Source organism: Clinocottus analis, unplaced genomic scaffold (genome assembly GCF_023055335.1).
Source record: "Clinocottus analis isolate CAN_PGR_092001 unplaced genomic scaffold, fCliAna1.0.p SCAF_34, whole genome shotgun sequence".
In the NCBI taxonomy this organism is placed as follows: domain Eukaryota; kingdom Metazoa; phylum Chordata; class Actinopteri; order Perciformes; family Cottidae; genus Clinocottus; species Clinocottus analis.
In genome coordinates, this window is record NW_027176087.1 from 185611 (window position 1) to 210000 (window position 24390).

A 24390-nucleotide genomic window follows, 5' to 3' on the forward strand; every position below is an offset into this window, starting at 1 on the left:
TCTTGTGTGGAGTCCTCTCGGGGACATCTCCGTCACATTGAGAGGAAGCAAACGTAAAGATGTGTGTGTAACTGCTGTCCTCGTGTCCTCAGGGATCATCCCCCAGCTCTTCTCCCGTCTCAACCATCCAGAGGCCTACATCCGACAGAGCATATGCAGCCTGCTGTGCCGAGTGGCCCAGGACTCTCCTCACCTCATCCTCTACCCGGCCATCGTGGGCTCGCTCTCCTTGGGAGGAGAGGCTCAGAACGCAGGTAGGACGTCCGGGTGGAGACGAGACGCACAGTGTTGTCCACGAGATCATTCGCCGACCTTATCGACGACCGGCGTAAACGCTCTGGATCTGAATGTGTCCACAGGGAGTAGGCTGCCGGCGGCTCTGCCCACCTTCTTGGGCAGCATGCAGGAGAAGGGCCTCGGTGGGGACGAGGAGGAGGAGGAGGAAGAGCAGGAGAGCATCGAGCAGGAAGGCGCCTCAGAGGAGCTGGCAACGTTCTGCTCCAGTCAAGACCAAGCCATGATGCAGGACTGCTACAGCAAGATCGTAGAGAAGCTGTCCTTTGCCAACCCGACCATGGTGCTGCAGGTAGGAGGCGGCACATCACGCAGTCATGCTGGAAGCAACCTTACTGTACTTACCCAGCATGACACTACACCTCTCTGACGGGTCAGACGGAGCGGGGGGCGGCGTTAGCTGCAGGGCGGCGTGAGGCTGCCCAGACACGAGCAACCTCTTTATGAAGGGGGCGTTTTACACCCTGGTCTGGACGTTCTCTCAGGGTGAGCTCTGTAGGGGTGACCGTCACACGCCCACAGCGGTGTAGCGTTAAGAGGAGGGAGAGAGTCTGGGTTCAGGACGAGGGGACAGCGTTTGTCTTCGTCTGATCACATTGAAAGTCGGACCCAAGAACCCTAAATGTTCCAAAATGTATCTCAAAGAAAAAGCAGAGGTCTGATCAGGATTACAAACAGTAATGTGGCCATGTTGGTTTGTAAACGGCTGTTTGAATCTATCAAGTCAAAACCGAGCGGCGAGAGCATCGTTCTCGCAGCAGCAGAACATGAAGGCTTTCGCCTCATCGCTCGTGATGTCACCACTCCCTACGCTTCCATTCAGAGCCGTGCAGCCACAGGAATGTACACATATAGAGAGTTTCATACTAGTTGGTTGTGTTAACAAATGTTGTGTTTATGTTTTTACTCTCAGAATTGATTTTGGGAAAAAATCCATAAAGGGACATCACAATAAGCAAAAATACCAAAATAGGCAGCGAGGAAATATTTCCATCGCAGATGAAACTATAAAAAGAGCTTTGTGTTGGAGAGATTTAAGGGATGTGAAGGGACGTTCTGAACATTTCCCCTGTGCCCGCGTGGTGCGAGAGTTAAATGTGTGCAACTCTTTCTGTGGCCACTAGGTGCAGCAGCTGGTGGGCGAGCTGCGCAGGGTCACCCTGCTGTGGGACGAGCTGTGGCTGGGCGTGCTGCAGCAGCAGCACATGCACGTCCTGCGCAGGATCCAGCAGCTGGAGGACGAGGTCAAAAGAGTCCAGAACAACAACACGCTGCGCAGGTGAGGGCCTGGAGTCATGTTGTGTTCACGAAGGAGGAGCAGGAGGGTGTGTGTGTGTGTGTGTGTGTGTGTGTGTGTGTGTGTGTGTGTGTGTGTGTGTGTGTGTGTGTGTGTGTGTGTGTGTGTGTGTGTGTGTGTGTGTGTGTGTGTGTGTGTGTGTGTGTGTGTGTGTGTGTGTGTGTGTGTGTGTCCACCATGCCAGTGTGCTCTACGGGGCTCTTGTCATCTTATATTCATCACGTGATTATTACTTACAGCTGAGGATGCAGCCCTGCACCCGGCCTTCTGATTGTCAGTTAAAAATCAGCTGACGTGCTCCACTCGTCTCGTTACACTCTCGTTGTGCTGCAGGGACGAAAAGACGGCCATCATGCGCGAGAAGCACTCTGCTCTGATGCGGCCCGTGGTGTTCGCCCTGGATCACGTCTGCAGCATCACAGCAGCTCCGGCGGAGACGCCGCACGAGACCTGGTTCCAGCAGACCTACGGGGACTCCATCACCTCGGCCCTGGAGCGCCTGAGGAACCCCTCCAACCCCGCCAACCCCGCCAGCAGCTGGCTTCCCTTCAAGCAGGTGCGGTTGAAGCTGGACTGAATCCGCCTGTGATTCCTAGCTCTGGGTTCAGATCCTTTTGCATGGCTGTAGGCTGTGTGAGGTTCCATGCATCATCATCATCATCATGGTGTGTTTGCTGGTTAGATCATGATGAGCCTGCAGCAGCGCGCTCAGAAGAGGACCAGCTACCTGCTCCACCTGGACGAGATCAGCCCTCGCCTGGTGTCCATGACCACCACCGAGATGGCCCTGCCGGGCGAGGTGTCGGCATCGGACGCCGTGACCATCCAGAGCGTCGGCAACACCATCACCATCCTGCCCACCAAGACTAAGCCCAAGAAGCTCTTCTTCCTGGGCTCAGATGGCCGCAACTACCCATACCTGTTCAAAGGTAGGAGATGGAGACGAGTAGCGCTTCACTGGCACTGAGAGGCATCTCTGATTCAACACTGTCAGTTAAACCATTTGGGGGAATAAAGATATCATATTGTGGTTTTATGCGACTAAATCAGAACACAAGTTAGAGCTTTAGCACTGCACACATCACAAAAAGGTCTCAGTGGACCTCATTGAATTTGAGTAGAGTCCTGCTGGTGGAGTGTAGGGCAGCGTCCAGCAAAGCCGTTTCTCACTGTACACAAGATCCCCGTCATCAAGGTGAATGAAACATTCATAATGCAACGGGAAACACATGAAGCCTGAGGAGAGACGACAGCCTCCTTCACCATGGGCTCAACTGTCAACAGTGTACTTTCCTTGTCTGTGTTTACGTGAACTAAAGGAACCCACTAGTACTACTACGATTCAAGCGAACCCTCCACACTAGTCCAGGGATCGTCACTGCTATTCAACCAGCCAGTTCCACCTCATTGCTCAGGACCTTTGCATGTGCAGACTCTCTCTAAGAGTAACTGACTAGTACTGCTCACATGGTCAGCACATGGCACCTGTTGCTCTGGTACTTCTGGTACTTCCTCCTCCCAAAACAGGGTGAAGATCACCATTAAATGTAATTTGAGTTGAGTTGTCAGCTGCACGCCAAATGAATCAGCAGTGAAGAAGTCACACCTGACGAGAGGTTTGTTCTAATTTCAGGAAGTTTCTTTTATGGGACCAGTTTTGTTTATAAGAATGAAAAAAAAAAAGCATTCAAATGGTAAATCGGATGTCGAATGAGAGATTACACCTTCAGCTCATGCAGTCGTGTCTCCAGTGTTTTCTGAGGCGTTGTCTTGTTTCTTGTGCACTGCACACCATGCAGCTGGTGAGTGGGACTCTGTGCATGTGTGACCCTTGTTGAAGCTTTGAGTCATCCCGGCCGTCTTCCTCAGGTCTGGAGGACTTGCATTTAGACGAGCGCATCATGCAGTTCCTGTCCATCGTCAACACCATGTTCACCAAGATCAACCAGCAGGAGCAGCCACACTTCCACGCTCGCCACTACTCCGTCACCCCCCTGGGAACCCGGTCAGGACTCATCCAGTGGGTGGACGGAGCCACGCCCCTCTTCGGCCTCTACAAGCGCTGGCAGCAGAGGGAGGCTGTGCAGCAAGCGCAGAAGGTACCTGTGACATGTCGAGGTGAAGGCCAGGCAATGCTCTGGCCACCTGTGTGCGGGCCCGTTGCCTGTGAGCGTTTTAAACGGACATGTACTTCATGTGTTGCTGCTCAGGCCCAGGACTCGTTCCAGCAGCAGCCAGTGCCTCCAGTCCCCCGCCCCAGTGAGCTGTACTACAGCCGCATCGGACCAGCTCTGAAGGCGGTGGGGCTCAGCCTGGACGTGACTCGACGGGACTGGCCGCTCAGCGTCATGAAGGAGGTGCTGAAGGAGCTGATGGAGGCGACGCCCTCCAACCTGCTGGCCCGGGAGCTGTGGTGCTCCTGCACCACGCCCAGCGAGTGGTGGAGGGTCACGCAGGTAATCCAAGAGGACCTTTTCCTTCACGGGGCTGTCCGTCTTCTGTCTGGTTGCAATTCCTTTTCTTTTGTGCCGCAGTCCTACGCCAGATCCACCGCCGTCATGTCCATGGTGGGATACATCATCGGCCTCGGCGACCGTCACCTCGACAATGTGTTGATTGACATGACCACTGGAGAGGTTGTGCACATCGACTACAACGTGTGCTTTGAGAAAGGTCAGTTCCCACCGGTTAGATGGGGCTCGGCCCGATCTGCTGACTCTTGTGCTTCTGCTGATTTTATATTCTTGTTTCCAATTTCCTTTGCTGCTTCAATTCATCATGTCTTAATGATGCTATGCTATGCTAGCTACTGAAGGTTTACTGAGTGAACTGTAATGATTGTCACAGTGAATAAAGACCTCCCCGTCTTTCCAGGAACAGGGTTGTTCCTCCGTTTCATGTCTTCTGTCTCCATCACAGGGTTCACCTTCCCTCTCTCCAGCTTTTCAACCTGTTTTCATCCTGGATATGATCTTCTAAGTGTAGAGCCCTGTCAATCACCTCGTAGCCCCGCCCTAAAGCAGCCTGTGCTTTATAGACCAAAAAGCACAAGCTGCTTTTTGACTCTAAATGACCATAATCAAGAGTCATTTATATAGACTTCTATACAACCAGAGGAGTCGCCCCCTGGTGGTCAGGAGAGAGAATGCAGCTTTAACACATGAAGCATAGACTTCTATACAACCAGAGGAGTCGCCCCGTGATTACCTCCCCCTCATTCCAAAAAATAGTTTTGAAGCACTTCATTGCCTTCACTTTTCCGAGGTTTAGGTTGCCGCTTCATTCAGGCTGGGTGGTGTGTTGATGTCTCCATGGTTTCGTCACTAGGGAAGAGCCTGCGGGTGCCAGAGAAGGTCCCGTTCAGGATGACCCACAACATTGAGACGGCTCTGGGAGTCACTGGAGTGGAGGGCATCTTCAGGCTGTCCTGCGAACAGGTTACTGTCACTTCACACTGAGCTGTGTGTATTCTTAGCAGCTCTTGATAGTGGAAGCACTGAGACCTGAAGGCACATGGAGCGCTAACCTAGTCCTGATCTCTCACCCCAATGTTTGCTGCTCTGCTGAAGCCCGCCATGTCCTTTCAGGTGGTTCAGATGATGCGTCGGGGCAGAGAGACCCTCCTGACGCTCCTGGAGGCCTTTGTCTATGACCCCCTGGTGGACTGGACTGCAGGGGGGGAGGTGGGCTTCGCTGGTGCCGTGTATGGAGGGGGAGGAGGACAGCAGGCTGACAGCAAGCAGAGCAAGAGGGAGATGGAGAGAGACATCACACGCTCCCTCTTCTCCTCCAGGGTGGCTGAGATCAAGGTGAAGTCATGACTGTGCTGCTGAAAACAAGAATCTAAAATGTCTGTAGATGCTTTTCATATTCATGTCTAGTGACGTTCAGGTTAGCAAGGTCACCAACCAATGTGCAGCTGTAGTTGTGTCTAGAAATGTCGCGTTCTCAAGGGAACTTTAGTCAGACGCCTGCACTCCTCAACACACACACACCTGTATATCAGTATGTTGACACTAGAGAAGCAGACTGGACGTTACACGTCCCTTTCTGTGAGAAGAGATGAGAACACAGAATTATCCTCTTCTTGACAGTTTAGACCCAATTAAATGTTACTTTGCTGATGATATGTTGATGAAGGAAAACCGTGTATCAAAGAGCCGAACTTCCGGCTGTTCGTGGTGTTGTTTTAGACGCTCAACCTGCGTTGACTGGACGACTCCCTGCCTTTGCAACCGCAGCGCGTGTTACTTTACCTGTGATTCAGGAAATAAATTATGAGGACGGGAGAAGTTGTCGAACTGAATTCTTCTGGAGGCGACACCAGGCTTCCAGTAATTATTACATGCTAACACTGCGGTGTTAGTCCTGATGGACAGGTGGTGCCTTCATGTAGCTCCTCCATCAGTGTGAATGTTAGTCCTGATGGACAGGTGGTGCCTTCATGTAGCTCCTCCACCAGGGTGAATGTTAGTCCTGATGGACAGGTGGTGCCTTCATGTAGCTCCTCCATCAGTGTGAATGTTAGTCCTGATGGACAGGTGGTGCCTTCATGTAGCTCCTCCATCAGTGTGAATGTTAGTCCTGATGGACAGGTGGTGCCTTCATGTAGCTCCTCCATCAGTACTGCACACAAACCAGAAGCAAAGCCTGTGAGGGTGTAGAGTGTAATTGCTGGACTGCTACCTGCGTGCAGGTGAACTGGTTTAAGAATCGTGACGAGATGCTGGCCGTGCTGCCGCAAGTGGAAGAGACCGTGGAAGAGTACTTGACCCTGCAGGAGCAGCTCTGCCAGGGGGAGAAGCTCCAAGCAAAGCTCCAGGAGGAGATGGCCTTCCTCGAGGGAGCAGAGAACCACCCGGACCATCTGATCCTCACCCTGGAGCAAAGGTCCACACCGCACAATATGAAGTGTTCCAAATCCACCTTAAAACAAGTCCTTTTGTCAAAAATCCTTTGCAGTCAAATCGTAGGACAGGTGTTTTTCTTTTTGTTCTTTCTGTATATGCCGTAAGCGCTCAGGCAGAGGGCTGTAGAGGTACTGCATGCCACGATGAGCAGAGCTGCTTTCTGAAAGCCTCTTTCCTGGTCACAGGTACTCTGAACACACCCAGCTGCAGTCGCGACAGCGGACGGTGCAGGAGGCCATTCAGAGCAAGCTAGCTGACCTGGACCAGTGGATCTCCCAGTACCAGGCGGCATTTTCCAACCTGGAGGCCACCCAGCTGGCCAGCCTGCTGCAGGACATCAGCAGCCCCATAGATCTGGGTAAGTCCCTCTGGAAACGATGCCAGCAGAATGAGTGAACGGATGGTGTAGGTAATGTCTTTAATATCTATAGCTTGTCTCATTGCTGCATCATGTTGTTGGCTGTCCAACCTCTCCAGGTCCTCCCAGCTACGTGCCGGCCACAGCCTTCCTGCAGAACGCGGGCCAGGCCCACCTGATCAGCCAGTGTGAGAGCCTGGAGGCGGAGGTGAGCTCTCTGCTGCAGCAGCGCCGCGGGGCCCTCCGTGGCTGTTTGGAGCAGCTGCACAGCTATGCTACGGTGGCGCTGCTGTACCCACGGGCCACCCTGCTGCTCCACCGCGCCCACCAGTGGAAGGCCTGGCTGGAGGAGCTGCTGAGGGACATGACGGTGGAGCATTGCCAGCACATCTACAGACAGTAAGCAGCTGCAGAGGCAAACTGTTAACATCCCTTGTTCCATTTCCAGTCCTGACTGTGCAGTCTGCTGGGCTCAGGCCTGAATATACACACACACACACACACACACACTCTCATCTTAGTTTCCTCCTCCCTCTGCAGGTACGAGCTGCTGTTTGCCCCTCAGCCTCCTGCTGCTTCCTGCCAGTTCCTGTCCAGCGTGGAAATGACTCTGCAGCACCAAGTGGCTGACACCAACGAGCGCGTGATGCTCCACGCGGAGCGCCTGAAGGCGGAGGGCACGACCGCCGCGGCCTGCGAGGAGCAGCTGCAGGAGATCGAGCACTGCATCACGGTCTTCCTCCGGGAGAACGGGGAGCCGGGCTCGCTCAGCCTGGCCGGGATCATCACTTCTGCCCTCAGCGCACTCTGCAGGTTGAACACATGAGATGTATTACGTCTGATGCTTCTGGAAAGGGTTGGGCTCGGACCTGAAGGGAGGGACAGCAGGATGTCACTCAGTGTTTCTTCCCCCGCAGGCGCAACATGGTGATGGAGGGTGCGGCGGCCGCCGCTGGAGAGCAGCTGGTGGACCTGCTGTCCCGGGACGGGGCGTGGTTCCTGGAGGAGCTCTGCGCTATGATCGGTAACGTCAGCGCCCTGACGACCCTGCTGCAGCGCTGCCCGCTGCTGCCCCACGACCTGGACCTGCCGGCTCCCTCAGCCATCACGCAGGCGGTCTACCTGGCCAACGCCGTGTACACCTGCTTACAGGTAACCAATCTAACGGCTCATTGAGAGCAAGCTTTCATTTACACGGACACGATGCTTACAGCGCATCTTAAACACACACAGAGCAGTATCAACGGACCAACGACATCAACACATAAAAAGGTCATTTCATTGGTTCAACGGGACTCGCGTGACTAGTTTGACAAGCTTTTGCAGATTGTTCAGTATCAGTCGGGACCTCGTGCTGTTACACAAAGGCCTGGCATGTCCGGTGGCTGGTCGACGCTGTGCTGTCTGGGTGGAGAACGGGGAGAAGCAGCCTGCTGCCAGCACCGAGGGCCCGATGCCGTGTCCTGACAAAGAGCAGCTCTCCTCTTTTAAAGACTGAGTTGTTCCTCCGGTTGAAAGCCTTCCTTGACCCAGCTGTGTCTCCGTGCTCACGACAGGAACTCAACACCAACTTCCGTCAGATCATCTTCCCGGAGGCTCTGCGCTGCATGGTGAAGGGAGAGCCCACCCTGGAGGCCATGCTGGCCGAGCTGGAGCAGCTGGTGGAGCAGAGCTCCGACGGGCTCGGCCTGCAGGGTTTGGTGGACGGTCTGCAGGCCGCCTCGGGCCTGGACCACGACGGGCACGGCCACTGCCTCCACGTCACCAGGTGGGCTGCTGTGGTCCGGTCCCAATGAGATCAGACACAGCTTCTACTTAAAGGGCCAGTGTTTAGTAATTGGTGGCGTCTAGGGGCGTGGCCAACCAAAAACCCAAGGACAGAACCTTCCTCGCTCAGAGGCCGTCCTACCGTCATGGTTTGGGAGGTCAGGCAGCAGCTGTTGGGCTCTTTATCCCTGTGTAGAGATAACGGACTCATTCTAAGATCATTCGTGTACAAGTACCTGGAATCCAGTTATGAATACTATGTTTAGTTTCTGCTCAGGGATCCACCAAAATGCTCCGCACTGTCCCTTTGTGAGCAGTTAATGTGACGTGTGCATAACCCTCTGGCTTCCTGTGCTCAGGATGCTGCGGGCTCAGTACTCGGAGCTCATCCAGCCCCGCGTGGACGGACCGGGCCAGGACACGCCCAAGATGTCAGCGGGCCAGATGTTGCTGGTGGCCTTCGATGGCATGTTCACCCAGCTGGAGGCTGCGTTTGGACAGCTCACGGAGAAGGTAGCGCCAAGTGTCCTCCAGGTCTGCTGGGCATGTTCTTTCCTTCATGTGCTTCCTAGTTCCTCAGATAAGGAGTTTCTAGAGCTCCACAAGGCAGATGGTCTGCAGGCCGCCAGCCGGCCTGCAAGTCCCATGACGCGTGTCACAATAAACACCTAAAGCCCACGTCATCTATTTGTATGGGAGCTTTTCAAAAACAATATCTGTAGTGAGATTTCTACATGTCCTGGTCTGTGCCTTGGGTCAGTGGGGGTGTAGGGACGGTCACAGACCTCTGGCTCAAAGCGGGACGCCAGTATTCTCAAGCAGGAAATAAATTATGTAGTACATTGACCCACTTCTCCTTGAGCATCATCTGAGCTTGTTTCAAAAGAGCTCATCCTCGTCCTCGTGTCCTCAGCTGAGCTCTCTGGAGGTGCCGGTGGCCTGGAGGAAGGTGGATGTCCTGAGGGATTCTCGGGCCACACAGCTCCACTTCTTTGATGCGGTCGCTCAGCGGCAGCTTATGGAGGACGTGTTCTTCCTCAAGAGACTGCAAACCGTCCGGGACTTCTTCAGACTGTGTGCCTCCTTTGCTCAGACGCTGTCTGGTAAGAGCTCACCAACTACGACACTGTGTGTGTGTGTGTGTGTGTGTGTGTGTGTGTGTGTGTGTGTGTGTGTGTGTGTGTGTGTGTGTGTGTGTGTGTGTGTGTGTGTGTGTGTCATTACCTGGATCCCATGCATTGGATATCCTCCTCAGTGTCTCGGCCGGCCGGCTCTCTGACGTGTGTGTGTGTTTAATCTTGGTGTGCAGGTACCTGTTCTCCAGCTGAGGACCTGTTGCCTAGCAACGGCCCGGTGGTTCTGGGGAAGCCGCTGTACCGGCGGCCGAGTGCGGCGGGCTCGGGCGTGGCGGTGGTCAGCGAGGAGCAGATGACGCGCCCCATCAAGGCCTTCACAGCAGAGTTCGTGGGCCAGATGCTGATGGGGCTGCCGGGCCAGGCGCTGGCTCTGGCGCTCTGCAGCACGCTGTCCGCCCTCGGCCTCGACCTCGACGCCCAGATGGAGGCCAAGGACTTTGGTGCCGAGAGCAAGGTGTGTGTGTGTGTGTGTGTGTGTGTGTGTGAGAGATAATACACAGATGATGCACCTTCCCCTGCACAAGAGGCAGCAGCAGGGCTCAGTGCCTCCATGAGGACTCCTCTTGTGTAAAGAGACTTGTTCCATGCAGCGGTCCTTCTGGACAGTACCGAGAGTACAGTACCCTTGTAGCCTGCGCACGGTGCGTCTGCCCTGGTGCTAAACCCGTCCTGCCTCTGCAGGTGTCTCTGGATGACCTCTGCAAGGCGGCCGTGGAGCAGGGCCTGGCGTCGGGCCGCGTGTCCCAGCTGCTGCTGAACAGAGCCACGGTGTTGGCCTCCTCCTACGACACGGCCTGGAAGAAAGTGGACCTGCTGAGGAGGCTGGACGTCCACCTGGAGGCCGCCAAAGCCAGCCTGCAGAGGAGCCAGCTGCACATCGCCATGTTCCAGGTGTGTGCTGAACTCATCCCACTGCCATGCACACAGCTTCCTCTGGAAGACCTGGTCTGTATGTGTTGCCAAGTATGAAAATGACTGCATGCACATTGAGAATAAGCCAAGGTCAGACATGCACTAAAGGCTGCAGACTATTCTCAAGGTCAGACATGTACTAAAGGCTCCAGAATGTTCTCAAGGTCAGACATGTACTAAAGGCTCCAGAATGTTCTCAAGGTCAGACATGCACTAAAGGCTCCAGACTGTTCTCAAGGTCAGACATGTACTAAAGGCTCCAGACTGTTCTCAAGGTCAGACATGTACTAAAGGCTCCAGACTGTTCTCAAGGTCAGACATGCACTAAAGGCTCCAGACTATTCTCAAGGTCAGACATGTACTAAAGGCTCCAGAATGTTCTCAAGGTCAGACATGCACTAAAGGCTCCAGACTGTTCTCAAGGTCAGACATGTACTAAAGGCTCCAGACTGTTCTCAAGGTCAGACATGTACTAAAGGCTCCAGACTGTTCTCAAGGTCAGACATGTACTAAAGGCTCCAGACTGTTCTCAAGGTCAGACATGTACTAAAGGCTCCAGACTGTTCTCAAGGTCAGACATGTACTAAAGGCTCCAGACTGTTCTCAAGGTCAGACATGCACTAAAGGCTCCAGAATGTTCTCAAGGTCAGACATGTACTAAAGGCTCCAGACTGTTCTCAAGGTCAGACATGTACTAAAGGCTCCAGACTGTTCTCAAGGTCAGACATGTACTAAAGGCTCCAGACTGTTCTCAAGGTCAGACATGTACTAAAGGCTCCAGACTGTTCTCAAGGTCAGACATGTACTAAAGGCTCCAGACTGTTCTCAAGGTCAGACATGTACTAAAGGCTCCAGACTGTTCTCAAGGTCAGACATGTACTAAAGGCTCCAGACTGTTCTCAAGGTCAGACATGTACTAAAGGCTCCAGACTGTTCTCAAGGTCAGACATGCACTAAAGGCTCCAGACTGTTCTCAAGGTCAGACATGTACTAAAGGCTCCAGACTATTCTCAAGGTCAGACATGTACTAAAGGCTCCAGACTGTTCTCAAGGTCAGACATGTACTAAAGGCTCCAGACTATTCTCAAGGTCAGACATGTACTAAAGGCTCCAGACTGTTCTCAAGGTCAGACATGTACTAAAGGCTCCAGACTATTCTCAAGGTCAGACATGTACTAAAGGCTCCAGACTGTTCTCAAGGTCAGACATGTACTAAAGGCTCCAGACTATTCTCAAGGTCAGACATGTACTAAAGGCTCCAGACTGTTCTCAAGGTCAGACATGTACTAAAGGCTCCAGACTGTTCTCAAGGTCACACATGTACTAAAGGCTCCAGACCAGAGGTGAAGGCTCCTCCCGGTGGTCATGACAAGGTGTCGTGTCTCTTCCAGTGGCAGCATGAGGACGTTCTGGGCCCCAGTAATCAGCCGCTCAGCGTCAGCATCCCCCCTCGCTCCGTCATCTTGGGCAACATGAAGAAGAAGCTGTACAAGCTGAGTCAGGACGAGGGCTCCATTGTGGCCATTCAGGTCTGTCTGCACCACAGAGCGTCCAGGAGCTCCACCAGCACCATGTTCACACCAACACCACGCTAGCTCGGCTAGGACGCTAATAACGCATTGTTCACAGCAAGCTAACGCTACAGCTGCAGTCTGACTCGCACCACCAGATGTCACTGTTCCTTTATTCAGAACATCTTATATGTGAGAAACTCTTATTTATTTCAGCCAACAAATACTTGTGACTTGACTGAACATGGTGTCTGACTGTTGTTCTCAGGAGAAGCTGGCGTCGCTGGAGGCCAGCATCGAGCAGCGCCTCAAGTGGGCCGGGGGGGCCAACCCGGCTCTGGCCCCCGTCCTGCAGGACTTTGAGATGACCATCAGGGAGAGACGCGCCATGGTGGCCAGAGAGAACCAGCGCACCAGCCAGGTACCCGGATCAAGGCCCTTTGTGTGGCTTCAGGGACCGGACTCTTTCTGAGCTTCCTCTTTGTGTTTCAGGTCACCTTCTTGTGCTCCACCATCCTGAACTTTGAGGGTCTGCGGACCCGGTCCCCCGAAGCCCTCAGCATGGACGCCGCCCTGTTTGAGCTGCTGAAGCGCTGCCAGCAGACCTGCTCCTACGCCGCCCAGTTCAGCAGCAGCGTATCGGCGCTGGAGCTGCAACTACTGCACAGACTGGTGCGTCTGACCTCTGACCCCGATGCAGTCTGTCCAAAAGGTGACATGACCGGCTGGTACAAGGGCCATTGTTTTGTCTGAACCTTTCATCTCTTTGTCGGTCCCTACAGAGTCCGGTGCTGGACCTGCCCATCGGCAGCCCTGATTGGCTGAGCTGTGCCCAGAGGCAGCTGGAGGAGGAGTTGGGCGCTGAGCGCAGGAGCCAGGAGGAGCGGGAGCAGCAGCTGGAGTCCAGTGGAGAGGCCCTGCAGCTCCTAGTGGACTCCATCAAGACCATCCTGTCCAGTCACAACCGCCAGCTGGCCGACGTCAAGCACCTGCTGAGAGCCATGTCAAAGGTACGCAGCTTCCTGGAGCACAGGGCTCTTTAGCTTCTGCTGGTGGAGACGTTTCCTCACTCTCACCTGTTTTTTTCTGTCGTACAGGATGAGGAGGCCGCGCTCGCGGATGGTGAAGAGGTGGCTTATGAGGGCAGCGTGCGTCACTTCCTGTTGTTGTACAAAGCCTGGCAGGACAACATCCAGCTGGTCCTATTCACCGTGGTGCAGGCCAGCGGGCAGCCGCGCAACCAGGAGCAGTTTGAGCTGCTGGAGGAGATCCCTGCTACCCTGAAGGAGCTGCACGCCCAGAGCCAGAGGTACACACACACACACACACACACACACACACACACACACACACACCTGTTTGCTTCCCCTGTGTACCGGCTTTGTTAATGTGGTGCGTGTGCCTCACAGCGTGTACAACGGCCTGGTGAGCTTTGCCTCCCCGCTCGTGACGGACAGAGACGGTGAATGTGCCAGCCCGGTTTCTGCTGCTCAGACCAGCTTTGCAGCAGGTAAGATGTCCATCTTCCCTCAGAGCCTTTTCTCTCTTCCCTCTGGACTCCAAAAGCAGCATTGAGTTACATTGTGATGCGTTGAAGCTCCATAAAGTCAATTGTAACTTGGATCATGCACGTGACGTATTCTAATATTATCTTGTAAAATGTAGTTTTGGGCCAGAACCGTGAGGCGGCTCAGCAGGAAATGATCATACAGGAGTTGAGGCCGACATGGGAGTTAATGTAGTGAGTGTTTCCTGTGGAGAGGGGTGTGTACTGACTGGAGTCCCACGTTGACAGCAGAGATGAAGTGTGGGAAGATGAGCTGCATCTCATCTCTTAATGCTAACCTGTTTGTTCCCCTCAGCGGTGAAGTGCAGCGGGGTGAAGACGCAGCCGGACTCCATGTCCCAGAATGCCCGCAGAGCTCTGCAGCGCAACCTCGGAACGCCCACGGACACCCCGCCCAGCACGCTGCTGATGAGCAGCAAGGGCTTCAACCCCAGCCCCAAGAGGGCCGTACGGGACCCCAAGACGGGACGAGGTACTGCTGCTCTTTAGCAGGATGCAGCTACAGCTGGACATGCTGCTCTTTAGCAGGATGCAGCTACAGCTGGACATGCTGCTCTTTAGCAGGATGCAGCTACAGCTGGACATGCTGCTCTTTAGCAGGATGCAGCTACAGCTGGACATGCTGCTTTTTAGCAGGATGCAGCTACAGCTGGACATGCTGCTCTTTAGCAGGATGCAGCTACAGCTGGACATGCTGCTCTTTAGCAGGATGCAGCTACAGCTGGACATGCTGCTCTTTAGCAGGATGCAGCTACAGCTAGACATGCTGCTCTTTAGCAGGATGCAGCTACAGCTGGACATGCTGCTCTTTAGCAGGATGCAGCTACAGCTGGACATGCTGCTCTTTAGCAGGATGCAGCTACAGCTGGACATGCTGCTCTTTAGCAGGATGCAGCTACAGCTGGACATGCTGCTCTTTAGCAGGATGTAGCTACAGCTGGACATGCTGCTCTTTAGCAGGATGCAGCTACAGCTGGACATGCTGCTCTTTAGCAGGATGTAGCTACAGCTAGACATGCTGCTCTTTAGCAGGATGTAGCTACAGCTAGACATGCTGCTCTTTAGCAGGATGCAGCTACAGCTGGACATGCTGCTCTTTAGCAGGATGCAGCTACAGCTGGACATGCTGCTCTTTAGCAGGATGCAGCTACAGCTAGACATGCTGCTCTTTAGCAGGATGTAGCTACAGCTGGACATGCTGCTCTTTAGCAGGATGCAGCTACAGCTAGACATGCTGCTCTTTAGCAGGATGCAGCTACAGCTGGACATGCTGCTCTTTAGCAGGATGCAGCTACAGCTGGACATGCTGCTCTTTAGCAGGATGCAGCTACAGCCGGACATGCTGCTCTTTAGCAGGATGCAGCTACAGCTGGACATGCTGCTCTTTAGCAGGATGCAGCTACAGCTGGACATGCTGCTCTTTAGCAGGATGCAGCTACAGCCGGACATGCTGCTCTTTAGCAGGATGCAGCTACAGCTGGACATGCTGCTCTTTAGCAGGATGCAGCTACAGCTGGAGAGAAGCTGTGTTTTGCGTGTTCAGACTTCCTAACGTCACCAGAAGAATGAACAATTTGATGTGTGCTCCACCTGGACCTGACAACACGTCATGACTGCTATTAAATTTGACGGAGTTCCAGTAATGGCAGATATGATGCAGTCAATAGAACATGGATGTAAACAGGCCGGGTTTGTTGTAGTGAACATGTGTTGTACATGTGGCTACAGACATGTCCTCACGCACACGCTAATGTCAGACATCATTTAAAGGGATGTGTTCAAACTAGTATTTTGGCTTCCTACATATACAACTTTAATGTTGAAACGCCATTTTGTGTGACTGTACCTGTGTTCACCTGCAGCGCTGACTCATTGTCAGCTGACTGCACCTCATGGAAAGCCTCAGTTCTTTACTGCATTCACATCGCACATAGAACTGCTTCTGAACGAAGAGACATGGAGCTAGGAGCACATTTAACACTGTTACCAGACCCCTGCTGTCCTGCGGGGACACGGGGAGCTCGACTGTACCTGTAGATAATGGTGGTGTGTGTGTGTGTGTGTGTGTGTGTGTTGCAGCGGTGCAGGAGAGGAACTCGTACGCGGTTAGCGTGTGGAAGAGGGTGAAGGCCAAGCTGGAGGGTCGAGACGTGGACCCCACCAGGAGGATGAGCGTCACGGAGCAGGTGAGCTTCACATCGACCATAAAGAACAGACAGCAGCCCAAGATGCCATCACATATTCACATCCATGCTGCCATTACATCACACAAATACACCTTTTCAAAGAGCAATGGACTTTTCAATCTTAAAAATATTCAGGCTCCAGTGGACCCGTCTATCAGCTGGGTCTCATAGTTTATGTAGAGCTCCAGTGGACCCGTCTATCAGCTGGGTCTCATAGTTTATGTAGAGCTCCAGTGGACCCGTCTATCAGCTGGGTCTCATAGTTTATGTAGAGCTCCAGTGGACCCGTCTATCAGCTGGGTCTCATAGTTTATGTAGAGCTCCAGTGGACCCGTCTATCAGCTGGGTCTCATAGTTTATGTAGAGCTCCAGTGGACCCGTCTATCAGCTGGGTCTCATAGTTTATGTAGAGCTCCAGTGGACCCGTCTATCAGCTGGGTCTCAGTGCTGTGCTTTGGTTGCAGGTGGACGTGGTCATCAAAGAGGCCACCAGCATGGACAACCTGGCCCAGTTGTACGAGGGCTGGACTGCCTGGGTGTGATCGCTGTGCCGTCGTGTCTTTGGTCCAACGAAGGCTTGGAGATCCACCAGAGTCCAGCGGGTCTGGGGTGTCGGACCAGCAGCGCCGGCCACACTGGGGGGAGGAAACGGGAAGCGGACGCTCAGTCCGTCCTCCCAAACTCCTGGGAACCCAAACCGGGGCGGCGACCTCGTAGCACCGCTGCAACCACACCCCCAACCACCGGCGACCGGGCTAACACCGCTTTGTGGGCCTGTGGCCCCGCCCTCCTTTCTGGGGTTTGACCAGGCCACGCAGTGCCGGACGGGGGAGGGGAAGGGGTGGGAGGGAAAAGGCCTCCTCACCCTCCACTTAGAAAACCTTCCCCCTCTCACCTGCATAGCTCATGTCAAGTTGTTCCCATAACCATCGCTGCATCCTGTGGAGCCAATCAGGAAGAAGCAGGAAGTGAGCACACGGCTCACTGCGGTGGGCGGGACTTCCCGGGCCAGAGCTCGGATGGATTGGCCGTTAAAGGGCCGCACTCGTTTCTCTCTCATCTTTCCCTCGGCGGCTGTGATTGGCCAGCTGGTTGTAAACGAGGAGTTCACCAGGACGCTCTCTGAACCCGATGAAGGTGGAGCAATCATCAAACTGTACTTTGACTGATACGCAGTGAATACTTTGACGTCTCCGAATAAAAGATGAAGTGGAGTTGTTTTCTCAGGAAGGTTCTTTGTTCTTTGTGGATGAAGTGAGTGTTGAATAGTTTGGTGCTCTGTGTCGTAGACATCAAGTTTACTGGACGAGGGACGAGCTCGTCTTCATCAGTCTGAGCTTCATAACAATGTTCTGCTTGCCTCTCATAGTCGCTCCCCGGCCCTGATGCTTGCTTTTTATTAACCTTGACCTTCTAGTTTTACATTTTTAGTAGGAGTTATGTTATGTTTTTGGTGTTGGTGCAAAATGTTTATTCTTAAAGCTTTTATTGGATTTTGTTGGATGCCAAATAAACATGGAACTGAGATGTGTTGATTGTTTAACACGCTGTCGGTCGCTCTACCTGGAGCCGTGTGAAGCCTCAAGTTCTCTGTGTGTGTGTGTGTGTGGGGGGGGGGGGATGAAACATCCTCTGGAGGAGACGATGTCATTACAAGTGCTCAGAAGACGTTAAGCTCAACACGAAGACAACAGCTAACAAAAGAGAGAAATAATGGCAGCCTTTATAGTAACTACACCATTTAGCATTAGTAAACTGAAATAACTTAAAAAGCATTGTTCAAACAAAGACGTTACTATGCAAATAATAAACAGCTGTAAATGTTTTGATTAATAAGCTTGACTGTTTCATGATAGGGGTTTCATACTTTATAAATGATGGGTTCTAAATGAAGTATTAAGAACCTATAGATGATTAATAAGATAGTGTTAGTGAATTATAATCATTAAAATAATGTATCCATGCATTTATTTATACATTTAATGATTTAGACATGCACTAATGATAACGTGTTGTAATACTGAACATAAACGTGTTGTAATACTGAACATGAGGAATTCAGTAGTTTCTCATTGGTTCAGTAATTCATGTGTGACATCATCAAGCGAGGACTATCTCTGCTTCTCATCAAAGCATGAATAACTGACAGTGAAAGGCAGCAGCGCCTCAACGCCAACACAAGTCTCAGTTATCTAGTCAACAGAAAAGGAAACACAAAGTGATAAAGAACATTAATCTGATGGTGATGGGGCGATGCCCGTCAGGCACACGAGGGTTGAGTATTTGAGGCTGGGAGAGATATGATCCCTCCAGCGTGTCCTGGGTCTTCCCCTGGGCCTCCTACCAGCTGTACATGCCTGGAAACCTCTAATGGGAAGCGTCCAGGAGGCATGAGATGCTGAACCATCATGTTATTCCACCTCCTTACTCTTATCGCTAAGGCTGAGCCCTACAGAGGAACCTCATCTCCTTACTCTATCTCTAAGGCTGAGCCCTACAGAGGAACCTCATCTCCTTACTCTATCTCTAAGGCTGAGCCCTACAGAGGAACCTCATCTCCTTACTCTATCTCTAAGGCTGAGCCCTACAGAGGAACCTCATCTCCTTACTCTATCTCTAAGGCTGAGCCCTACAGAGGAAACTCATGTCCTTACTCTATCTCTAAGGCTGAGCTCTACAGAGGAACCTCATCTCCTTACTCTATCTCTAAGGCTGAGCCCTACAGAGGAACCTCATCTCCTTACTCTATCTCTAAGGCTGAGCCCTACAGAGGAACCTCATCTCCTTACTCTATCTCTAAGGCTGAGCCCTACAGAGGAACCTCATCTCCTTACTCTATCTCTAAGGCTGAGCCCTACAGAGGAACCTCATCTCCTTACCCTATCTCTAAGGCTGAGCCCTACAGAGGAAACTCATGTCCTTACTCTATCTCTAAGGCTGAGCCCTACAGAGGAACCTCACCTCCTTACTCTATCTCTAAGGCTGAGCCCTACAGAGGAAACTCATCTCCTTACTCTATCTCTAAGGCTGAGCCCTACTGAGGAACCTCATCTCCTTACCCTATCTCTAAGGCTGAGCCCTACAGAGGAACCTCATCTCCTTACCCTATCTCTAAGGCTGAGCCCTACAGAGGAAACTCATGTCCTTACTCTATCTCTAAGGCTGAGCCCTACAGAGGAACCTCATCTCCTTACCCTATCTCTAAGGCTGAGCCCTACAGAGGAAACTCATGTCCTTACTCTATCTCTAAGGCTGAGCCCTACAGAGGAACCTCATCTCCTTACCCTATCTCTAAGGCTGAGCCCTACAGAGGAAACTCATCTCCTTACTCTATCTCTAAGGCTGAGCCCTACAGAGGAACCTCATCTCCTTACCCTATCTCTAAGGCTGAGCCCTACAGAGGAAACTCATCTCCTTACTCTATCTCTAAGGCTGAGCCCTACAGAGGAACCTCATCTCCTTACCCTATCTCTAAGGCTGAGCCCGGCCACCCTACGGAAGAAGCTCATTTCGGCCGCTTGTATCCGCGACCTCGTTCTTTCGATCCTGACCCAGAGTTCGTGACCATAGGTGAAGGTTGGAACGTAGAGCGACCAGTAAATGGAGAGCTTCGCCTTCCGACTCAGCTCCCTCTTCACCAAGACGGACCGGTATAGCGCCTGTTTTTTTTTTTGTCTGACTTATTACAGAAAATATGAACAGAACTCCTACTACAGTACAGAGACCAGATAACCCGTGCCAACGGGTCCGACACCCCATACTCCCGCAGCACCTCCCACAAAACCCCCAAAGGGACCCGGTCAAAAGCCTTCTCTAAGTCCACAAAACACATGCAGGTGGGTTGGGCAAACTCCCAAGACCCCTCCAGTAGTCTTTGAGGGTAAAGAGCTGGTCCACTGTTCCACGACCAGGACTGAATCTGCTCTGCTCTTCTTGAATCTGAGGTTCGACAAGCGGTCAGAGCCTCCTTTCCAGCACCCTGGCATAAGCTTTTCCCGGGAGGCTGAGTAGTGTGATACCACGATAGTTCGAGCACACTCTCCGGTCCCCCTTCTTGAAGATGGGAACCACCACCCCGGTCTGTTAGTCTATGGGCACTGTTCCCGACCCCCATGCGACACTGAAAAGGCGTGTCAGCCAAGACAGCCCAGCAATGTCCAGCGCTTTCAGCATCTCAGGGTGGATCTCATCCACCCCCGGCGCCTTGCCACTAAGGAGCTCTTTAACTACCTTAGTGACCTCTGCCAGGGATATGGGTGCACCCACCCCAAGGTCTTCAGGCGCTGCACCCTCTTCAGGGGACATGTTGGCTGGGCCAACCAAGATCGAAAGCCTTCTTCAGCTTGCTGGCATCCCCACCCCCGGTGTCCACCACCGGGTTCTCGGGTTGAAGCCACGACACATGATGACGCTCCGACCACAGCTCCTAGAAGCCACGTCCACAATAGAGGTTTTGAACAAGGTTTAGTCGGATTTTATGCCCCTAACCTCCCTCGGGATGTGTGAAAAGTTCTTCTGGAGATGGGAGTTGAAGACCTCCCGGACGGGATCCTCAGCCAGACGTTCCCAGTTCACGCCTCTCGCCCTGGGCAACTCCAGAAAAAGACAAAGTCCAACCCTTCTCCAGGAGCTTGGTTCCAGAGCCCTTGCTGTGCGTGAAGGTGAGCCCAACTACATCTAGCTGGTACCGCTCCACCTCCTGCACCAGCTCTTTCCCCGCTAGCGAGGTGACGATCCGCGTCTCTAGAGCTAGCCCATGCTGCCGACGATCGGCTCGCCCAGGTCTTCCGCCTGGCCTGCCGCACGGTCTGCACAGCGCCCGACCCCGGTTCTCCTCCCTGCAGGTGGTCTCCACAGTGTGGCTGCGGCACCATGTTTCCTCGGGCTGAGCCCGACCGGGCCCCATGGGCAAAAGCCACCAGACGCTTGCTGGGGAGCTTGCCTCCCTGGTCTGGCTCCAGGAGGGTGCCCAGGTTTCCTTTGTCTGGGCTATGTGACTTTGCTCCGTGGGCCACTGTTCATCAGGGTTTTTGGACCGCTTTTAGTCTGGGCTCTCCCTCGAGACCTGTTGGCCTTGGGAGACTCTACCAGGGGCTGACGCCCTGGACAACATAGCTCCCATGATCACCGAGCCACTCAAACTCCTCCACCACGTTCAGGTGGCGATTCGTGGAGGATGTAACAGTGTGAAATACTTAACTAATACTTTACTAACGACTAGTAATACCTGAATTAACTCATGCTTAAGGCTAAATAATGTGTAGTTATTATAAAGTGCTATTTGAGTTTTTAGAAAGGTGTGAAATAAAAAGTATATACTCATATGGCCTCTTTCTAATTGTCTCTTTCTAATTGTCTTGTCCTAATTCACTTGTGTGGGTCCAGAGAGAGGATTCAAAGTTCACCAGTCAGCACACATGATAAACATCCCATGATGCTCGGCGCTCTGTGTGCTCTGATTGAAGCGCTTTCTTGTGTAAACGGAGCAGAAACCCTAAAGCAGGAGAAGCGGGTGCTGGTGTTAATCATTACATCATTACATCAGCAGCAGCTGCCCTCGGTCAGAGACGAGCAGCAGGCTGAGAGGACGCCATGGCGGGCCAGCGTGTGTGTGTGGCCGACTTTGAGGAAGAAGCCAAGAAAGTTCTCCCGAAAGCTGTTTATGACTACTACCGCTCAGGAGCTGATGAGCAACTCACTCTGGCTGACAATGTTGCTGCATTTAACAGGTACTAACACACACACACACACACACACACACACACACACACACACACACACCTGTGCTTTAATAGACAACATATTGAAAACCACTAATGCATTGGCTCAATGTAATTAATAACTGACTTTGGCGCCCTTCCTTCAATCCTTTCATTACTTATTGTCAAAATGTTGTTAAACATCTTTTAATGTATATTTTGATGCCTCTATTTCCAATGAAGCTTTGAATGTTTGTCATATTTTATGACGGCATTACTCATACAAATATGATATGATGTTATTGTAGTACATTTAAAATAAATAAACACTTTATGGTGCTGTTAGCTCCAGACTGTGTTTTCTAGGATCATTAATCTCACAAAACTCTCTGGAAAGGTTTTCTGCTTTCTACCTCGGAAAACTATTTGATCAGTTTCTTCAGTTGTGTATCCTGATATTGAGAAATGGGCCTTTGTAGTATGTTGTTGTGAGTAACTAGCCTGTCAATCATTCTGATTGGGTAACATACATATACATACATATCTATGGGTAACATACATGCACATACATATCTATGGGTAACATACATGTACATACATATCTATGGGTAACATACATGTACATACATATCTATGGGTAACATACATGTACATACATGTACATACATATCTATGGGTAACATACATATACATACATATCTATGGGTAACATACATGTACATACATATCTATGGGTAACATACATGTACATACATATACATACATATCTATGGGTAACATACATGTACATACATATCTATGGGTAACATACATGTACATACATATCTATGGGTAACATACATGTACATACATATCTATGGGTAATATACATATCTATGGGTAACATACATATACATACATATCTATGGGTAACATACATGTACATACATATACATACATATCTATGGGTAACATACATATCTATGGGTAACATACATATACATACATATCTATGGGTAACATACATGTACATACATATACATACATATCTATGGGTAACATACATGCACATACATATCTATGGGTAACATACATATACATACATATCTATAGGTAACATACATATCTATGGGTAACACATATACATACATATCTCTGGGTAATATACATATATATCTATGGGTAACATACATGTACATACATATCTATGGGTAACATACATATACATACATATCTATGGGTAACATACATATACATACATATCTATGGTAGCATAAATGTACATACATATCTATGGGTAACATACATATCTATGGGTAACATACATATCTATGGGTAACATACATATACATACATGCACATACATATCTATGGGTAACATACATATACATACATATCTATGGGTAGCATATATGCACATACATATCTATGGGTAACATACATATACATACATATCTATGGGTAACATACATGTACATACATATCTATGGGTAACATACATATCTATGGGTAACATGCATATCTATGGGTAACATACATATACATACATATCTATGGGTAACATACATATACATACATATCTATGGGTAACATACATATACATACATATCTATGGGTAACATACATGTGCATCCATATCTATGGGTAACATACATGTACATACATATCTATGGGTAACATACATGTGCATCCATATCTATGGGTAACATACATGCACATACATATCTATGGGTAACATACATATACATACATATATATGGGTAACATACATGTACATACATATCTATGGGTAACATACATGCACATCCATATCTATGGGTAACATACATATACATACATATCTATGGGTAACATACATATACATACATATCTATGGGTAACATACATGTACATACATATCTATGGGTAACATACATGTACATACATATCTATGGGTAACATACATGTACATACATATCTATGGGTAACATGCATGTGCATCCATATCTATGGGTAACATACATGCACATACATATCTATGGGTAACATACATGTGCATCCATATCTATGGGTAACATACATATACATACATATCTATGGGTAACATACATATACATACATATCTATGGGTAACATACATATACATACATATCTATGGGTAACATACATGTACATACATATCTATGGGTAACATACATGTACATACATATCTATGGGTAACATGCATGTGCATCCATATCTATGGGTAACATACATGCACATACATATCTATGGGTAACATACATGCACATACATATCTATGGGTAACATACATGTACATACATATCTATGGGTAACATACATATACATACATATCTATGGGTAACATACATGTACATACATATCTATGGGTAACATACATGCACATACATATCTATGGGTAACATACATATGCAGCCATATCTATGGGTAGCATACATGCACATACATATCTATGGGTGTGTGTGTGGAGGTGGCGTCTGGTCCCCCGGGTCTTGAGGAACGTCTCCTCAGTGGATCTCTCCGTCTGCGTCCTCGGTCAGAAGCTCAGCATGCCGCTGTGTGTCGCCGCCACAGCAATGCAGAGGATGGCTCACCCGGAGGGAGAGAGCGCGACAGCCAGAGGTACACACGCACGCACGCACAGAGGCACACACACAGAGGCACACACACACACGCAGAACAGAAACTACACAACAACTACACAACAAGACTTTCACTCAGGCTCAAGTCTAAAAGTCCTCAACGAGCCTGTTGGTGAAGCTACGGAAGCACAC

General features: G+C 50.9%; 2 protein-coding genes across 2 annotated transcripts in view; both read left to right on the forward strand.

The window, feature by feature from the left end:
• smg1 (SMG1 nonsense mediated mRNA decay associated PI3K related kinase) overlaps nucleotides 1-17465 on the forward strand; it is a 48319-nt gene extending 30854 nt beyond the window's left edge. The window contains exons 36-64 of the mRNA XM_068596116.1: nucleotides 93-254; nucleotides 360-586; nucleotides 1419-1573; nucleotides 1925-2147; nucleotides 2274-2520; nucleotides 3461-3690; nucleotides 3802-4047; nucleotides 4126-4264; nucleotides 4919-5028; nucleotides 5179-5400; nucleotides 6288-6481; nucleotides 6687-6859; nucleotides 6979-7258; nucleotides 7400-7672; nucleotides 7777-8011; nucleotides 8416-8627; nucleotides 8986-9139; nucleotides 9540-9729; nucleotides 9936-10216; nucleotides 10444-10653; nucleotides 12066-12203; nucleotides 12454-12606; nucleotides 12678-12857; nucleotides 12968-13195; nucleotides 13283-13494; nucleotides 13595-13695; nucleotides 14048-14224; nucleotides 15832-15938; nucleotides 16403-17465. Coding sequence (XP_068452217.1) covers nucleotides 93-254; nucleotides 360-586; nucleotides 1419-1573; nucleotides 1925-2147; nucleotides 2274-2520; nucleotides 3461-3690; nucleotides 3802-4047; nucleotides 4126-4264; nucleotides 4919-5028; nucleotides 5179-5400; nucleotides 6288-6481; nucleotides 6687-6859; nucleotides 6979-7258; nucleotides 7400-7672; nucleotides 7777-8011; nucleotides 8416-8627; nucleotides 8986-9139; nucleotides 9540-9729; nucleotides 9936-10216; nucleotides 10444-10653; nucleotides 12066-12203; nucleotides 12454-12606; nucleotides 12678-12857; nucleotides 12968-13195; nucleotides 13283-13494; nucleotides 13595-13695; nucleotides 14048-14224; nucleotides 15832-15938; nucleotides 16403-16480 — 5537 coding nt within the window. The 3' untranslated portion in view covers nucleotides 16481-17465. The remainder of the gene's footprint in view (nucleotides 1-92; nucleotides 255-359; nucleotides 587-1418; nucleotides 1574-1924; nucleotides 2148-2273; nucleotides 2521-3460; nucleotides 3691-3801; nucleotides 4048-4125; nucleotides 4265-4918; nucleotides 5029-5178; nucleotides 5401-6287; nucleotides 6482-6686; nucleotides 6860-6978; nucleotides 7259-7399; nucleotides 7673-7776; nucleotides 8012-8415; nucleotides 8628-8985; nucleotides 9140-9539; nucleotides 9730-9935; nucleotides 10217-10443; nucleotides 10654-12065; nucleotides 12204-12453; nucleotides 12607-12677; nucleotides 12858-12967; nucleotides 13196-13282; nucleotides 13495-13594; nucleotides 13696-14047; nucleotides 14225-15831; nucleotides 15939-16402) is intronic.
• A 4065-nt stretch (nucleotides 17466-21530) lies between these two features.
• The window catches only part of hao1 (hydroxyacid oxidase (glycolate oxidase) 1), a 7138-nt gene continuing 4278 nt past the window's right edge, over nucleotides 21531-24390 (forward strand). Inside the window, exons 1-2 of the mRNA XM_068596151.1 lie at nucleotides 21531-21667; nucleotides 24087-24238. Coding sequence (XP_068452252.1) covers nucleotides 21531-21667; nucleotides 24087-24238 — 289 coding nt within the window. The remainder of the gene's footprint in view (nucleotides 21668-24086; nucleotides 24239-24390) is intronic.